The sequence below is a fragment of the Equus quagga genome, unplaced genomic scaffold, assembly GCF_021613505.1.
Source record: "Equus quagga isolate Etosha38 unplaced genomic scaffold, UCLA_HA_Equagga_1.0 207781_RagTag, whole genome shotgun sequence".
NCBI lineage: Eukaryota > Metazoa > Chordata > Mammalia > Perissodactyla > Equidae > Equus > Equus quagga.
The window spans coordinates 1-19,803 of record NW_025798979.1 but is presented as its reverse complement, the minus strand read 5'-3'; the positions used below and the strand labels follow the sequence as shown (position 1 = coordinate 19,803).

Below are 19,803 nucleotides of genomic sequence, written 5' to 3'. Positions count from 1 at the left end.
TTTCGTAACATTTTAGCATTAAAGAATCCCAAGGATAGGTTATAAAGAGCCATGTAAAGTGCCTTGGTAAATTACATCATTGTGCTGTAATTATTTTATTTATTTTATTTTTGTAAAGATTGGCACCTGAACTAAAATCTGTTGCCAATCTTCTTTTTTTTTCCCCTGCTTTTATTTTCTCCCCATATCCCCTCAGTACATAGTTGTGTATTTTAGTTATGGTTCCTTCTAGTTGTGGCATGTGGGACACTGCCTCAACATGGCCTACTGAACAGTGCCATGTCCGTGCCCAGGATCTGAACTCTGGGCCACCGAAGCAGAGTGTGCGGACTTAACCACTTGGCCATGGGGCCAGCACTTGTGCTGTAATTATTTACTATCAACTCCTCCATCACTTCCTCCAGGAAGCTTCTCTTCCATTCCTCACCTTTCTCAGCTCTAGTTAAATGCCTTTTTTCAGTTCACAGAAAACTATCTCCTTTAAGCATTCTTTTAATATCACCCTGTTTATTAGATTAATGCCTCTAATATGAAATTGTGAACAATCTTTGCTCAAGGACTGAGGATTCCATCCCTGTTATCTAAAGCTCCTGCATAGTGTTTGGGACATCAAAAGGCAAAACAAACATGTATACAATAAAGTAAAACTGTGCATAACCTTTTTGACTGCTTTTATTAGTTGTCAGTAACATAAAATTAACTAAGTTGTGGTATGCAGCTTGAATATATATATATATATATTTTATAACTTTTAGGAAAGTACATAAAGTGATTGTGGATACTAAAGTAATAGATCTGTAAAGACATATATGTTAATTACACTTGAAGTAAAGAGCATTTGTCTATGTGTGTTTTTGATATTTATCTATTTCATCTGTCTCTGTTATGGCTTCTGATGGTTAAAGCACTGAATCCGCATGTTGAGACAACACGGATATGGTCATATATTTGACAGACCTTGGAAGACTCAAGGTCAGTCTTTATTATCCATTACAACTATAGAAATCAACGGCCACTGAATGTCTTGGATTTTTTAGCTGCCATTGTAAAATGCCTTTGTGGGAAAACATTTCAAAATGGAAGTAAAGCCCAAAAAGATTCTCTGATTTTCTAAGGGACATTGTGACCTATCACATAGTATTATGATGGAAAACATCCTATGGACACTGTTTCTTTCTTTTTTTTTTTTTTTTTGACAAAAGGCTTTAAGGATTTTCAGCTGAACTATATTTCCTCAATTAATACATACTCTTCTGGAATTGTTACTTATGAGTAGCAGCATGGTAGAAAACATTGTTTGAAATTTATTGTCTAAGAAAAATGGGATTTCCGTTGATGGCCGCTAATTTAGAGGATGTAAATATGTCATCTAATTAACTTACCTCCCTTCCTTATGGCAAATATATATTGTAGAATCTGAAGACTGATTTTATCTGCATATTAACAGTTTTATCAGAATGAGAGGGTTTGAATTAAAGACAAGAGAATTTTAAGCTCAAAACTGAAATTCCAAACTTAGAATTGACTGAATTAATTGTGGGCTTCCTCTTCCTGAATTTGTTAGGTTGAATAATACATTATAGGGACTATTTTTAGGAGATACATGACTGAAATAGATGCTTGGGCAGATATCCTATAATGACTCTTTTATCCTGATGTTCTACATAAATAGGGAATACCACATCCAAAGCTTTTGATGTTTTCTAGCCTGTCTACTTCAATTTTCATCATCCTCTCCCCCTTCTTAGTCTCTCTACATCACATCCTTCTCACATGTCCCCAGTGACTGATGGAAAATATTATTGTCCAAATAAAGCATTTGGGGGATTAAAGGGAAGTCTTTAATGATGGTGAAATAGGAAGCTCCTGAACTGCCCTTTCCCTGTGGACACACCAAATGAACAGCTACACATGGTACAATTTCCTCTGAAGGAAATCGAGAAACTAGCAAGTGACTCCTACACATCAGAAGAATGAAAAAATATCCATACTGAATTGGCTAGGCAAAACTAAGATAAATTGTTGTAATAAATCCAACCTGCAGCACAGGGGCATACAATTGGAAGGAAACCTCTGACTCTCAGTTTCTCCCTCAGAAGTAAAGGGTTTGGACCCCACAACTAGAGTCCCAACATCTAAGACTCTCAACAGAGGGGCAGATCTCCAAATCCTCTAGCCCTGAGAGCCAATGGGGCTTGTTTCCACAAGGCCCACAGGAGTGTAGCAAATAAAAAAGTAGTTATTAAGAGAAGCCATAAATAGTTGCAGCTATCACACCAGAGTTCAGAGCACAGATAGAGGGCAGAAAAGCCTATCTCTAAGTCTTTCCCTGAATGGATTCTATATGCATACATTAAAAGCTGCTGCCTGAGGGACAGGCTGCTAATTTAGCATGCGTCTTGTGGCTGACTGAGATCCTCCCTGGAGCCCAGAAAAACATGTGGACACCTCTGCCACTTTCTCACTCTTGCCCCCTCCAAGTCGCAAGTATATCCCTGGAAGGAGCTTGTACGTGCATCTGCACCTCAGCTTTTGTGGTTGCTACTTGAGGAACATGCCCCCAAAAATCCCAGCTCTGATAGCCAACAGAGCTTCCATTCAGAAATGCCACAGAAGTTTAAAATCATACCAAGCACACAATGATAGGAAACTAGAAAACACATAGAAGAAGAAAACAGGAAAATTCACAAATAGGTAGAGAATAATTCTACAGCTACATCATAACTACCATCTTAGAATGAACTCAGCCAAGGAAAGCCTTCACTACACACACCTCCCGCTTAGCCACTGTGGCTATATTTTATGGCACACTTCTGTTGATGTATTTGAGACCTAGCTCAAGTTACTCCATGGGCACAGACAAAATGGCCTCCGTTTTCTACACAGTTTTAGTCTCTGTTAAACCCACTGATCTATAGCTTAAGGAATAAGGATGCGAATGGTGCCCTGAAAAAGTAATTAACACTAAATTATGTTCTGGGCGATTTCAGGTGTTCACATAAAAGTATTTATTTAAAGGTTTTGAGACCTAAAGTCCAAGGACTTTGACATGGATTTCTGTAGTCTCACCAGTACAATCTTCTGGATATTTCCTGTTACTTACGTTTGTGCTTAAATTGAATGTAGAAAGAAGTCATGACTTATCTTACTCTTCTCTCCAAACCAAGGATGAGTACTAACAGGTTCACTTTGATTTTGCAAAAAGCATAGTTTTACACCTCTCTTCTTTGTTCATGGGTATGCCTCTGTGATATAAAATGGGCGTAGAAACGATGTCCCCATTTCTAGTCAACTTACCCTCATCAACATTCCAATTTGTCTTTAAACAATGAGTTTAATAAACTTGTTGAGACAGAAGGGAACGTTAGTGGGTTAAATTAGGTTTGGGTGCCTCCTTCCGATGTACTAGTGTCGCTCTGTAAGTGTAACATCATAACACTCAGAAATCTATAATTAGTAAATGAATAAATAAGAATAAAAAAGAAATCTCCTTCCCTCGACTAAAAGTTCCATAACGGCATGGCCCTTGGCTGTCTTGTTAACCATTTTTCTGCTTTGCTATTTACAATGCTCAGCTCTAAGATGCCATTTAAAAATATTTATTGAATGAATGAATGGAAGTAGCCTGAAAAACTGATGGAAAAATGAACTTTTTAAAATTTACCAAGAAAAGAACTACTTTCTTTAATTTTATTCAAGTACGTTCATTTTAGATTATATCCGTCTGCACTTGTTATCTTTTGGCCTTGGCTGAAATAAGAATCTGGGACAGAGATTCTTCGATTTAAAAATCTTCTCAGAGTACTCTGCAGCATTCTTCCTCAATTACATCAACAGACATCCCCAGGATCAGCAGCTCTGGATTTGTATTGCACCCCACAGTCTTCACTTCAGCCTGTGGATTTCCCTTCTTGCCCTCACTCAGGAGAACAGATTTGGTGCTACTGACAACTTTACAGAAACTGATTGAATGAAAGTTACTGGTAATGTATCTGGACCTTCTTTCTCAAAGGGAACTGGAGAAGAGGATTCCATTTCTCCTATGTGTTCATAGCATTATACTAGTTAAAATAAAAAAAGAAAACTTAAAGTGCCCAATTGATTATATTTAAGTTGTTAAGGAAGAGTTATTGACATAAATATATGTTCCCAGGAAAAAGAATGAAAAGTATTTTTTTAGAGTTCCATTTTTAATGATTTATATTGGCTTTCTGTGTATCTGTGAAATAAACTGAAATCATATTGCAAACAAAATTTTAATAGTGGTCATTTCTGAGTGGTTGGATGCTTGGTAATCCTGCAATCTATTCCAAAATCTTCATTAAGTTAATTGAATATGTTGTTCACGCTGTAATCAAGTGGTAATTAATCCAGTTGTGAAAAACATAACACAATTTTAGCTTCTCAAGAGTATTCACTTTATTTTAGGTTGTCGTCATGAAAGGAACATGGGAGCACTCTTTCCGGTTTCCAGGAGGAAAGATCAATGGGCTATACAGGTTTTTCATTCAGGTCATCTTCCCTAATTTATATATCTCTTTAGAGTATAAAATGTGCTGAGTGTTATACAGTCAAAACATAATAGGAATGAAAACACATATTAGAACATGCAATTTTTAGCAAGTAATTTGTCTTATATTACAAATTGAACAGTTTTAGACAAAAATATTTCATTTTCTCATAAACATTTTCTTTTATAACCTTAAATGATTTATTTGTTTTTCATAAAATATGTCACACACCAGGACCTATCAATCACTGTCCAAACCTCTTTCCAACTCAATGTACTTTATTAAAAATACATTAAATATATTCATATCTATAAAAATTAAGCATATTTTATGTAAAATTAACCTCATTGGCCATCTTTCACATAAATGTGTAAGGAAAATATATTCTTCTTTTCCTTTTTACCTTTTCGCTTAAAAACTTTGACTTAATAGCCTTTACAGATGGTTAGGAAAGCAGAGTGTTTTGTTTTTGTTTTTTATTCATTTTAGGAAAATGATAAAGATGGGAAAGAGTCTACAGTAGGAACCAGACTTTGAAGTGAGACAGTCCTGAGTTCAAATCTATATAATATCATTTACCTGTTAGCTCTGGGACCATAGCCAACTAATTCCCTATCAGGGACAAAATCTCTGATGCTAAAAGAAAAGAAGGAATCATTCATGGCATCATGTCATGAACTGAAGTCTCCAGGATCCATCTTTGTCCACTTTAGAGCCTGCTCACCTGATCTGTCAGAGTCCAGGTGCAGATCCTAGCCTCTAGTCATGTTTGGAGCTCTCAGCCAACTTACTTTAGGATTTCATTTTCCTGACCATGCCTTCACTCTTGGTTACAATTGAGCATGTTTCTTCACAGTTACCCATGTTGGCCACACCATTCCAACTTCTAGACCAGTTGCTGTTCTGATCTAAGGTTAAGACCCCACATTGCCATGAAATGAGCTTATAAAGTCAACCCCAGAGTTATTCATTTTATGTTATTCTGTATGGTCCTATCTCAAGGGCCATGGCTGAAATGGTACACTTAGCTGCAAAGGAAGAAACATCCTCCTATTGTGATGATCCTATGCACTTCAGAGAATATTTTCTGCTCAATACTTAGGAAGAAGTGTTTGGTTCTCATCACCCTCAAGCTGCCATTCTTTTCTTCCCTATTGAAAACTCACACTCACCAGAGCCTTAGTTCACCACTGATCTGGATGGACAAAACTCTTCTGGTCAAGTTGGTTCCACTGTGATAAATGGAACTGTGGCCTAGAGTTAGAACCCAGCATATCTTATTATTGCCAGAGCGTTTTAATCTCTAGTTCATTCTTTTTCTCACTACTCAAACTCACTTTTGTGTTAGGACTTTAACTTTAGACTTTCCAGCCATACCTTCTCTATGGGTCATGTCCTAGAAGCTGACCAAACTATCATTTCACCATTTGTTGGTTTCAGTTCCCATCTCTGCCTCTCAGAGGATAGCCTCCCTCCGAAATTTTAGTTGTTTGCCTAAATAAAGAGATTTCAGACTGAATATATTCTTGAGAAAATATCCTAAGAGCTATACTTTTATATAGTTGATATTTGAAGATTGTTTTTTGTTGTTGTTGTTGAGGAAGATTCACTCTGGGCTAACATCCATTGCCAATCTTCCTCTTTTTGTTTGAGAAAGGCCCTAGGCTAACATCTGTGCCAATCTTCCTCTTTTTGTTTGAGGAAGGCCCTAGGCTAACATCTGCGCCAATCTTCCTCTTTTTGTTTGAGGAAGGCCCTAGGCTAACATGTGTGCCAATCTTCCTCTTTTTGTTTGAGGAAGGCCCTAGGCTAACATGTGTGCCAATCTTCCTCTTTTTGTTTGAGGAAGGCCCTAGGCTAACATCTGTGCCAATCTTCCTCTATTTTGTGTGTGAGTCACCAACACAGCTTGGCTGATGAGTGGTGTAGGTTTGTGCCCGGCATCAAAATCCATGAACTCAGGCCACGGAAGCACAGCATGCCAAACTTAACTACTATGCAATGAGGCTGGCCCCTGAAAATTGTTTTTGAAAAAGTCACTATACTTGAAGATATCTTGTAATAGTCATGTGCATATATAGTACCCCTTTGGAGATGATCCAAAAATGCTAAAAGAGAAAAATATAGTTCCTGTCTATTACTGGCATATAATCTAAATTATGCACAAACCATAGTAAACATACTCATGTTTATTTCATAAAAATTTACTCAGTATCTACACTGGGGAAGATAGTATGATAAAGAGGCAAGGAATCAAATCAAGAATAATAATTAAATAGCAAGCATAGTAAAGGAATAGAACAGACACAACTAACTGCGTGATTAGACAGAAAATGCTGAGAGTCTTAAAAAAAGCACAAGAGATTCTAGTGAGGTTTATAATTTGAGATGTTGTCTATAATTGAATCAGCTGTCAGGAAAAAATCACATAGGAGTTGATATTTAAGGAAGGGGTTTTAGAGTGAGTAGAGTTTGAACAGCTAAGGTACAGTGTGCATGTATTCACATGGAAACAATTAATGGAAAATGAGTCTCAGTGAATTGTATTTATTTCCTTTCACAAAAAGAGAGTTGTGATATATCAATGGTCTAGTCAATATTGGGAGTAATTGTGGTAAAATTTAGGCTAGGGAGAGAGAAGGAGTAAGAATCTGAAATATAGAACATTATGTGCACAGTAAATCTACTTATGGAATAAATATTTAAAAAATCAACTTTATTTTTTAATCAGTTCCCTATTAATAAACATTTAGATTGTTTGAAATAATTTGCTGCTACAAAATATGATGTAACAAATACTTTTGAAAGTAGTGAACTTTTATAGATTAAATTCCTAGAAGAGAATTTCTAGTTTAAATGGCGCACAGATATTTAAATTTCATGTGTTAGAAAAATTATCCTCATAGAAAATGTTAGACGTTATCCTCTATAGACAACAATAATTTACACTTCTACCAACAATGAAGGTGTGTTATAAAAATTTCAACTTTAAAATGATGAAGAATTAAACATAATACAGATGATATGAGCAGGCCTGGTTCAGACATTAGATTCTGACCCTAATCTGTGGTTGAGACCTCATTACCCACAGAATTGGGGAACATTCACATTAAACTGGTTTTTTTCATCAGTTAGAATCAAAGGCCAAGGAACAGAAAGGCTGTAAAGTTGTCAAGCTTCGTTTCATACTTTAAGAAAGCAATTGTTGGCTAATCAATTTCCTAAAGGCATTTTTGACATCTTTGTTCCTTAGACTGTAAATTAGGGGGTTCAGCATAGGTATAATCAATGTATAGAACACAGAGGTCACTTTGTCCATATCCAGTGAATGACCAGTGGTAGGCTGCAAATAAATGAAGATCAGGGTACCATGGTAAATGGTGACCACGGTCAGGTGGGAAGCACAAGTGGAGAACCCCTTTCTTCTTCCCTCAGCAGAACCTGTTTTAAGAATAGCTGCTATGATGCAGACATAAGAGAGAAGACCCATTAGAAGGCAGATGGTCTCCACCAAACTAGCAAAGACCACCAGAACAATGTCATGTATGTAAGTGTCAGTGCAGGACAGAGATAAGAGTGGGGAGATATCACAAAAGAAATGGTTAATTTCTTTGGAGCAGAAAGACAGATGGAAGGTGTTAGTGGTGTGAATAATTGAGCTCATGGTGCCCCCTAGAAATGCTCCAATTGCAAAGTGGCAGCAAATCCTCTTGGACATAATAACAGTATAAAGCAGGGGGTTGCAGATTGCTATGTACCGGTCATAAGCCATGGCAGCCAAGAGGAAAGACAACACGTCAATGAAAGAGCAGCAAAAATAAAACTGTGTGGCACAGCCATTGTAAGAAATGGTCTTCTTATCAGAAAGCAAATCCACAAGTAATTTGGGGGCAATGACGGAGGAGGAACACGAATCTATGAAGGACAATATGCAGAGGAAAAAGTACATAGGGACGTGCAAGTAGGAACTGATTGTGATTAATAAAATCATCCCAAGGTTCCACATGAGGGTAACAGAGTAGATGAAGAAAAACACAGCAAAAAGAACACTCTGAAGTTCTGGATGGTCACTAAATCCCAAGAGAAAGAACTCAGTCTTCGCCGTGCAGTTCTCCACCTCCATTCTCTGTGGCACTCCTAGACTTTGAAATTGTGGCAGAGTAATCATGACAATGTTAATAATCATCTCAATTTTAACAAAAAATAAAAATAAAATGATCGAAATAAATAGAACAGTAATTCTAAACCCACTTGGGCATCCTGATAGTACCTAGACATATCCAGAGTTAGAGTAATATAATGCGTAGGTTTCACTTTTATTTTGTTAATTTGATAATTTGCTATGTCTGTGCCTTAAAGCTATTGTTTTCACATCAAATGGTACCACCATGAAACCAGCTGCTGAATTCTAGGCCTGGGTTTCACTCTTACTTTCTTCAACTCTCTCATCTTCCACCAATGTCAAGTGATGGTGGTCAACCATACTACTAAAGAGCAAAGTCTTAATAAATGGTCTTTTTTCCCATCTGTGTTGTTTTCGTTTATTTCCAAAACAAATAAAACCATTGCTCTTCCAAGTGAAGCCTTGTATAGACAGAGGAGCAGAAGTTCTGAATTTCTTATCTTGAAATGTGGCTTTGCCTCTGAGGAACAAAGGAAGTCCTTAGAGTTTTTTGAAATCCACTAATAAAATAGAAAGAAGAACGATTCTGATTTAGTTATGTAAGTGACTGAATCATAACTCTGTCACTCAGTAGTTGTGAAACCTTGGGCAGGCTAATTAATCACTGAGTTTCACTTTCACCATCTATGATAGGATAATGTAGTACCTTACTCGTCAAATTATAATTGTTAAATGACTTTTTTCTTACAGCCTCAACATCATCACCATCTTGTTATTTCACTGTTCTGATGTTGGAAATATAACAGTTGTGAGTCAATGCAGTCACCTATTTTATTCTATATGGAAATGTGGCTGATATCCAAGGTTTACTCTTTTTCGTCACTGCCATTCCATTACTTAATTTCATCCCTCTTTTTCCTCAGTTGAACCTCATAATTGGCCTCCCTCCCTCCAGTCAATCCTCACCCTACTTTCAAACATGCTAAAAAATCTATCCATAAACCACTGCAAGAGTTATATATATAAAATAGATTTTGTATTATGTTTCCTTCTTGCTTAAACTCTTAAATGATTCCATGTCCTGTACAAGCTCAGCTTTTAAATACCTTCAGATTTGACATGTATTTCCATTTTCTATCCATATCCTCCATCTCAGAACCTGATCTAACAACATTACAAGAGTCTTACCCTCCTGCTCTTTCCTCAATTTGTTCCAGGTTTTCAATAAAACGAAATGTCTTTACTAAAACTTTGCATACATTTAGAGACACAGAGAATGAAATATAAATACCATAGAAATTGTAGATTCTGCATTATTACTCAAAGTTTATTTTCTACCTTTCTTCTGTTTCTAGGTAAATTAATTGAATTCTGAGTAGATGTGAATATCTGGTATTAACATATTTTCATCTTGTAATTTTCAATGAACTTTCATATCTAATTTAATTCTCATAGCCTTTTCAAATATGTTAATAATTCACTCTCTCTCAATTATATTGAAAAGGACTTTATTATTTCAGGCCATTTAGCCAGTCCAGGGTTGCATAGCTCGGCAATCAAAGAGCGAGGGCCAGAGATTGGAAATTCTGCATCACTGGGCTAGAGCACTCTTCAATAAACAATTCCTTCTAAGAGATGGAAATGCGTCAGAGATGGTGAAACTTAGGAAGAAGATTGGAGTAAATAATATCATTATTTTCCAAAATCTTAACGTGCCAGATTTGATATAAGGATATCAGTTTAAAACTAACTTCAATTTTCATTTAGTGCATGAGTTAGAACAGGCAGGTTTACTTCTTTCAACACAGTAATAGAGACAGTATGTTGTGATGATTAAAAGCATAGACCCTAGAGTCAGACTGCCTGAGTTTAAATTTGGATCTATCACTTAATATTTGTAGCACTGTAGCAAAATTTCGGTAGTTCTATGGTTTCATTTTCTGATATGTAAATTACATTTTATAGGAACATTGTCTGTAGGTAATTATGAGGATTAAATGAGCAATTACACATAAAATATTTTGAAGAGTGCTCTTCACATAGCAAACATTCAATAAATATTAAGTATTATTATTCAACCATTGAGAAAAGTTTGAGCTTCCCTAGACATTAGTATTTATTATTTTATTATCAACCAGGATTCTCTTTTTGCTCTAAAAAAGGGCTAATTAAAAAAAGAAAGCATCATTGAGCTACTCCAACTCTTTTGGAGTTCTCTTTTGCTGAAATATATGTGGCTTCCTCCTTCGAAACTATCAATTGTCATTGAGTGACCGTTCATCTATACATGTCTACAAATATGAGACATAAGATTGTCAGTTGATCTGGGAGTGGAGCAATGGCCACTGCTGTGAAGGTGAGGGAAAGATAAAATTATATCCAGTGATTACTGTGCCATCACCTCTTTTGATAATTATGAAGAATAACTATTAAAAAGTAGGCATCAAAGAAAATCTTATCTTAGGGACTATGCTTAAATAAGCTTGGGATCTGAGTCCTAGGGAACAATCACTTCTTTGTGCAAGCTGTTTTCTGCTAAACCCCTTATTTCCAATCACAGAATTAAAGGTAATAAAGAAATCAAATTATATGAAGAATATTTACCTGTAAGAATCTTTCAAGGATGTTACACACTTCAAGACTGAAAGAAACTTTCAGGATTCAAAAATGAAATATGAAAGCCAAATGGAACAATGGAAGGGGAAAAGAATAGAAGAAACAAAAAATTAAGTGGAGTCCAAAGAGAAGCCAAATAATCTATTCTTCTATGCAATTTTCAGGCGAGAATGAAAATTTCTGAAAGAGTTCAGCAAATTTACATATTCCTGCAGTAAGTTCTCTATATTGAGCCCTAGTCACTGCTTTTGAAACTTGTTTTCTATTCCCTTAAAACCAACCCCCTAGTCGCACCCTAATCTTTCTATTTGTGTTGATAACTGTTCACTCCAATGCATTACCATAAGATAAAATAAATAACATGATATACAAATTGGGTCAGCTTTAATTTATATTTAAACCTACCCAACTTTTAAAAAGAAATAGTAGATAATGAGAATTGTGTTTGTGTTTAGATTCCAAATCAGAATCCAATAATACTGAGGATTGTCTTAAGAAGATCATGTGTTAAATGTGCTTTTTTTTGTTGTTGCTCTTGTTTTTGTTTTTGTTTTTTGAGGAAGATTAGCCCTGAGCTAACATCTGCTGCCAATCCTCCTCTTTTTGCTGAGGAAGACTGGCCCTGAGCTAACATCCATGCCCATCTTCCTCTAGTTTATATGTGGGATGCCTACAACAGCATGGCTTGCCAAGCGGTGCCATGTCCGCACCCGGGATCCGAACTGGCTAACCCTGGGCTGCCAAAGTGGAACATGCGCACTTAACCACTATGCCACGGGCCCAGGCCCATCTTGTTGCTCTTGTTTTTGTTGAAAATACCTTGAGGACAAAAAGTGTCATTCTAGGCATGTTTATTCTCTAAACATCAGTTTCTTATGTGTAAAATAATTGACTATAAGACGATGAACACTTAAAATCCTATCCAGCTCTAATATACTAGGATTATGTTAAGAACACTTGCCAGATCACTTTCTTTCATTCACCTTCTTACTACACTGTTCTCAGCATCGGTTCATTGTTCACTGGAAAAATCTATTTTGACAGTTAAAGATTAAAAAATTGACCCATTGCTACCTTTTCTATAATCCATTTGGGCAGCCCTTTTGTGTTCATAGAATAAATTTGTGCCTCCCTTAAAAAGGCCGTCATTCCTTAGAATAATGCAAGATCTTTTATACTTTGCTTTGAGTCTTTTGAGATTAGCTCTCCAATCTCACATCAGATCCCAGGAACACACACACTAATATCCAAATCCCAGGGGGAAAATGTATGTGAGCAATTAAACAGTTCTACTGAGGAGTTGGTTAAACAAGAAATGAAATGATATAATGTGTTTTTCTACCTCCTCAGGATGTCTCAAAGAAAAATATGTTTGGGCTTTCAACATACTAGATTATTGTATATAAAATTGGATTATAATATTTGCTATCTAGTTAGATTTAACCAACTCAAAGCAATTTATCAAACTATCAGGATATTCTATGTGATAGAATGGTGGAATAAACTGGAAAGAAGAAAAAATGTATTTATCTAGGTATTGAGAACTAGAAGATCTTGAAAGTCAACGTGTAAATAGAAAACCAATTATGAGTGAAGTTAATGACTCTGGTATGTGTTACATGTGCATTTATGTTCAAATGGAATTCTGTTCATAAATGGATCAGAGAATCTTCATTCACTAAATGCATTTACTCTGTAAATATGTTGTGCTAGGCAGTGTTCTAAGTACAAAACAGAGAAAAGGAAGATAAGTTGAACTCGACATTAGGAATTTTATCAAGTATAGAACAGTAAATGAAAGATGGTAGAGGAAACAAAATAAGCAATTACATGGAGACTGGAAAGTCCCTGGTATGATTGGAGACTCAGAAATGAGATTTATAGAGAATGTGTTGACTAATGAAGAAAGGTAATACTGGAAATATAAACATATTATACAAAAATATGCATTTCAAGTTATGTATATATATGAGTGTGTGTTTATATTTACATATATTTATCTTGGCAAAGAGAGATATGAGGAGTTTTGAGATTCCATCTGTCCATAAGATAAATCTCAGCAGAAAGAAACTTCTTTTCCAATAATTCCAGCAAAATCCCATAGTTAAGTCACTAGCTCACTACTATCCACCCAGAAACCAATCAGTGGGTCTTTTGAAGACTGGCCATGAAAACTTCTCCAAATCCCATTAAGTGCAAAGAAAGAGACCCACCAAGCATAGGAAAGGCATGGTCCTCACCCAAAAATTGAGATGCTAATAGTAAGAGAATGAGATAAACATATCAACCCCTATATTTTAAAAGTAAGGGAGTGACCAGATTATATGCATAAAACAAAACCACTTAAAGAAACACAAAGAAACTTTTATGTGGCTGATTTCAGACATGTTTGAGGAGCACCCAGAGCACCTTGATTCCTCCCAGACAACTAGAGGTGTTACCTATGAAGTGACATTTGGAGGGAAAGGCAGATCTGCTATGTCAAGTTTTTTGTGAAGCTGAATGGAAAGCATCCATCCTTAGTGCTAATAAAACAAAACAATCAGTCTTTAGATATGAAAAGTGTGTCTATCTCTCAGCAGGATATGGGCACTCCTAGTTATCCATGCTAAAGTGGGGGGGAATTTTGCGTCGCTGAAGCCCTCAGATCCAAGGTCTCTGAAAGGGGCATTGTAGATTCTAGAGAGAGATCAAACTGATAACTGACTAAAATGTGAGCACCTGGATAGCTGAAAATGCTTCTTAAACACAGGAAAATTTAATCCTGAAGGCTCCTCTGAGGAGACCAGAGCTCCAGTATATTGATGCTTTCTAGTCCAGTGACTCCACACTCAGGTGAGTTTGCTTTCTATAAGAGTTTTGACAGTGTCTGGAGATGTTTTTGCTTCTCACAAATGTGGGGGGGGTGGTCCTGATATCTAATGGGTAAAGGTCAGGAATGCTACTAAACATCCCATAGTACACAGGAAAGACATCCACAGCACTAAATTGTCTGGCTCAAAATGTCAACAGTGCTACGGTTGAGAAATCCTGTTCTAGTTGAAGGACCAAAGGTGAAAGACATTTCTCTTAACTTCACCCTAAAATACGAAGTATCATGGGTGGTATGGTAAATCTCACTCCACTTAAACATTGGAAAACCAATATAGAGCCATATTTTCATCATAAGCACAATATAATTCCATTCATTTAGTCATTACTTATTTATCTATTTAAAGAAATAATGAGTAGCTGTCTTCACCAAGGGATACTGGAATATTTCCAAATTATCCTTACCCTCAAAGATTCCTTTTTAAAAAACATTAATAATGGTACTTTTTATGGGACTGGTCCTTGAAGTTTTGTCATTATGTTTAAGTCCAATGATAACTCTCTAAGGCTAGCAGCTTATCCCCAGTTTATATTTCAGAAACTTGAGATTAAGCAAGTTTGTGTCTTCCTCAAAATAACTCATCTGGTTATGAACCTGGGGTGAGGTGTGTAATCTCGAGTCCCGAGTTCTTCCTACTTCATTAAAGCAACAAGGACCTAAGTTGCATTAGTGAATCCAGCAAAAATATAGAAAATAGGGGCCGGCCCTGTGGACGAGCGGTTAAGTTCACATGCTCCGCTGGAGGCGGCCCAGTGTTTCGTCGGTTCAAATCCTGGGCACGAACATGGCACTGTTCATAGAGCCACGCTGAGGCGGCGTCCCACATGCCACAACTGGAAGGACCCACAACTAAGAATATACAACTATGTACTATGGGCTATGGGGAGAAAAAATAAAAATAAAATCTTTAAACAAAAAAATAGAAAATAACAAATATGAAATTAAATCTTAAGAAAGCAAGAAAAAAATGAAGTGTCAACATTGTAAGAACATGGGAAAGCTAAATTATGATTTGGCTTTTAAAAGATGGGTGTGTTATGCTTGAAAATGGACCTTATGTGTATCAGGCTCTAATCCATGAAACCTATAAATGTCATCTTATTTGGAAAAGTATCGCTTGAAGTTGTGATTAGGTTAATGATTTTCAGATGAGCAGATTATCCTGGATGATCAGGGTGTACTCTAAACCGCATTAAGTGTCCTTATAAGAGAGAGACAGAAGATTATTTTAAACACACACACACACACACACACGAAAATGTAGAAAAGATGGAGAGGAGAGAGGTTTGAAGATGCTAGCCTTGAAAGACAGAAGTAATATAACCACAAGACAAGGAATACCTGCAGCCACCAGAAGCTGGAAGAGATAAGGAAAAGATTGTCCCCTACAACCTCTTGAGGGAGTATGGTCTTGCTGACAACTTGAATTTGGCCCAGTTATGTGGACTTCAAATTTCTGATCTCCAGAATTGTAAGAGAATAAAGGTCTATTGTTTTAAGCCACAGGATGTGTACTAATTATTTTTCAGAAGCTGTGGGAATCTAATTTATAATAGGTTTAGAATATAATAGATTTAGAAAATATAGTGAATGCTTAGAATAATACCAGGCAGAGGAAAAAAACGTTAACAAGAGCACAAAAGCTTAAAAAAGTACAACATCAAATATATGATCCACTTATTTAACCAAGACAAGGCAAAATAGAGAACAAGAGGTAAAAGTAAAAACAATAGCAACAACAGCAGGTAACTTATGGATCAGTTATAATATACCATATATAGTGCAAAGAACTTAAGATATAGTATTTAGTGTTCATGAAAATGTTAGAAAAGTAGAATATTATTATCACTGTTTTGCGGAAGAGAAGATTTTAAAAGTTCTAAAATTATTACTTTGCAATCAAAAAATTAATAAGAAAGATAATAACAAAAAAACTAAAAAATAATACTCAGAAATACAAACAGGAAATTTAGTTCAAATTTTCATGAAAAAAACAGAATATGAGAGAAAACTATGCTCATCCCATGTAAAAAAATGAAGTCAATTTGTTAAGAATGGTTGCACACATTAAGGATGATGAAAAGACATATCTTTTTATGTGCAGTTTGTTAGAAATCTATTGATGTTATCTCAGACCAGGAAATTGAGTCTAACAATATCACTCTAAAAACCCATTCAAGGCAGTTAAAGATTGGAGACAAGCAGCAAAGGTAGCAGATGCACTTGAACTCTCCAATAAAAGGGATAAGATTTGTCTAAATAAGATAGGCAACTAGAAAACAAAAAAGCATACATTGTCCTTTAGCTCAAATAATACTTCCTTATTTTACTTTTCATTCACAGCCACCCAAAACAAGCCCCTCACTAAAGATCTCTAACGAAACCCTGAGTCTAGCTAAGAAAATAGCTTTTCAAAAGGCAGTTGGGATCCCAACACTTTCTTGAGAGCTTCTTTCACATCCTTGTCTTTCAGGCCATAGATCAAGGGATTCAGCCTGGGAATCACTGCAGTGTAAAACGCTGTGGCTGCTTTGTCAGTATCCGCACTGTTGCAAAAACTGGGCCTGCAATAAATGAAAAGTATGATTCCCTGCAAGACTGCAATCACTGTGTGGTGGGAGGCACAGGTAGAAAAGGCTTCGCACCTTCCCTCTGCAGAGCGTATACTCAGGATGGCGATGAGAATAAACCAGTAGGAAGTGAGGATGATCACGATGGTGACAATTTCACTGAAAGTGGCCCCAATTAATAATGGACATGACATAGCAAGCAAGAGTAAAGAGAGGGGGTAAATCACAAAAGAAGTGGTTGACTACATTTGACCTACAGGATGGGATTTCAAGAGCTAAACACAAGTAAACCAAAGAACACACAGTTCCACAGATGTAGAAGCTAGAGACCAGGACCATACAAAATTTCTGGGACATGGAGAGCATGTACAGCAGTGAACTACAGATGGGCAAAAAGCAGTCACAAGCCATCACAGTCAGCAGGAAGACCTCAGTGACTGCACACATGCAAAGCAAGTAGAATTGCACCATGCATCCCAGGAAGGAAACTGAGTTTTCCTTGTTTAAGATATTGGATAGCATCTTTGGCACGATGATCATGGAACTGCAAAAATCCACAAAGGACAAGTGGGTGAGGAAAAAGTACTTGTAAGTGTGAAGTCCAGAGCTGACCTGATTCAGTGCAATCATGCCCAGGTTGGCCCAAACTGTGACTCCATATACGAGAAGGAACAGAGGGAGAGAAAGACTCTCAGCTCAGGGGCATCTGATACTCCAGGAAGAACGAACTCTGTCACAGTGGTACCGTTCTCCTCACTCATTTCCACCATGTGTCAGGATGGGAAACCAAACGATGTTTTGCGTTTCTTCTAAAAAGAGAACAAGAGAGAAAACAACACATTTATATTAACTTTGGAAAAATATAGCATTGACAGTGATTTAAGATACAATTGTCAAATAATTCAAAATTTTCAATGTCTCAGTGGATCTCACTGATCAAAATAACTTTTAAGTATCAGCAGAAACCTATATGATTCCCAACTGTTATCTGCTATGATAAATTGGGTTGATGAATTAAATTAGGTGTTTTGTTGGAATCTGAAACAGATTCAATGATTTTACAGCCTCATGGAGATAAACTACTGTTCTTTGAAAAATGTAGCAATTTCTGTCCATGTAGGGTGACAGCTATTGTGATCCTATAAGTGTACACTATTTTTTTAGATTAGTTTATCAGTAGCATAAATTTTGCAGGGGGTGAGGAGGTCCTGTACAATTTCCATGCAGGGACTGTGACCAATTTTTTTGAGCTTAGTGGCTCACAATGATTCTTTAACTCTAGAATTATGCAGAATGAAAAATAGAGAATTAAAATATATTCTAAAAGCCATCATCATTTTTACTTATCAAATTAGCAAAGTAATTTAGTTAATTATAATGATAATAATCTATGTCAATAATGACTCAGAAAGATGTAACTGTTGTCTACACTTTTCTGGAAAGCCATTAGGCAACGTATGTCCAAAATCTTAACCCTGACGACAGTAAAAGCTATATGATATTTTTTATGAGAGGTTTTCTTCTTTTGTTTTAATCAGAATTTAAGTTTAAGTTTTTTTTATTATTTTTTATTTTTTTAAAGATTGGCACCTGAGGTAACATCTGTTGCCAATATCTCTTTTCTCCCCCCCTTTTCCTCCTCCTCTTCTTCTTCTCTTTCTTCTTCTCCTCCTCCTTCTTCTTCTCCCCAAAGCCCCTCAGCACATAGTTGTATATTCTAGTTGTAAGTCGCTCTGGCTGTGCTCTGTGGGACGCCACATCAGCATGGCTTGATGAGCTGTGCCACATCCATGCCCAGCATCAGAATCAGCGAAACCCTGGGCCACTGAAATGGAGTGAGTGAGCTTAAACACTGTGCCACGGGGCTGGCCCTGAGATTTTCTTCTTGGTAAGCGATTACAATAAATATTTAATTACATTCATAAAATTGTGAAAAACTGTATCCAGAGCTACATTTCAGCATTGTTTGTAATATTAACAATGGGAAAAATTGTTAAATTAGAGCAATTTTTAAAACATAGTGGATTATATCTAGAGTAGCAAATTATTATGCTATCTGAAATTACATTTTTGAGATGGCTAATTTTTTTAAAGGATATTGAATAGTACCCTTGGTATATACATGTGGATGTAAATGAAGATGCATATGGAGAGGTATGAATAAGTATGATGGATATATTATGTATTATCACTTTTATTTGGCTACAATCCTAGAAAGATAAATCCTGTATCCACATTAAAAAGGAAGGAAGTGAAAACTTTCCCAAGTTCTCTCACATTGCTGGTTGGGGAAGTAGTTATGCTGTACATTCCACATAGGTGGAATCTACCATTTACGTCTGTCTAAAGAAAAGGAAAGGGGCCAGCCCAGCTCTACTCATTAGGCCATGTTGAGGTGCTGTCCCACATAGCACAACCAGAAGGATCTACAACTAAAATATGCATCTATGTACTGGGGGACTTTGGGGAGAAGAAGAAGGAAAAAAAAAAACAGATTGGCAACAGTTCTTAGCTCACGTGCCGATCTTTAAAAGAAAAAGAAAAGAAAAGTCAAGTAGCTGGCTTACATTAACAAAAAAAGAAAGAAAAAGCAAACGGAAGTTGAGGAATTTTATTCTCTTCCCTCCTTCATAGACAGCAGGAGGAATACACCCATGCCTTCAAATACACATATATGATGAAACTGAGAGAAGAGATTTCAGACTGAAAACATAATCTGATATTTTCTCCACATCTTGAGCTAATTTTAAAGTGGAAACATCACTTTCCTGAAGTCATGGTTTTTTCATTACCCCCCCCCAAAAATAAAAAAAATAAAAAAACTGAGCTATTTGTCATTTGCCTACTTCAAAGTTAAAACAGAAAAGTCAACTTGGAAAATTTTCTTCTTAATATTCCAGGCTGACAATAAGAAACTAATTGATGGTAAACCCAAAACAAATCCCAAAGAATTCACCTCCTCTACTGAGCAGAGATGGTCCACGTGGCCTGATTCCCCATAACCAGCTCAGAGGCGTATTAATTCAACTCTCAGAATTAGGGTGACAATTAGGGAGCTCCTCTACAGTCATAAATTCTATATTCCTTGACAAAAATCAGTGTGGAAAATGG

At 36.4% G+C, this 19,803-nt stretch overlaps 1 protein-coding gene and 1 pseudogene across 1 annotated transcript; both read right to left on the bottom strand.

Annotated features, from left to right (window-relative positions):
- Positions 1-7,701: 7,701 nt before the first annotated feature.
- On the bottom strand, positions 7,702-8,634 carry LOC124233624 (olfactory receptor 1020-like). Its single transcript, XM_046650767.1, has one exon. It carries the CDS (start codon positions 8,632-8,634, stop codon positions 7,702-7,704), a length of 933 nt encoding a protein of 310 aa, XP_046506723.1.
- Positions 8,635-16,517: 7,883 nt separating this feature from the next.
- Positions 16,518-17,453, bottom strand: LOC124233623 (olfactory receptor 5L2-like; annotated as a pseudogene).
- Positions 17,454-19,803: the final 2,350 nt, after the last annotated feature.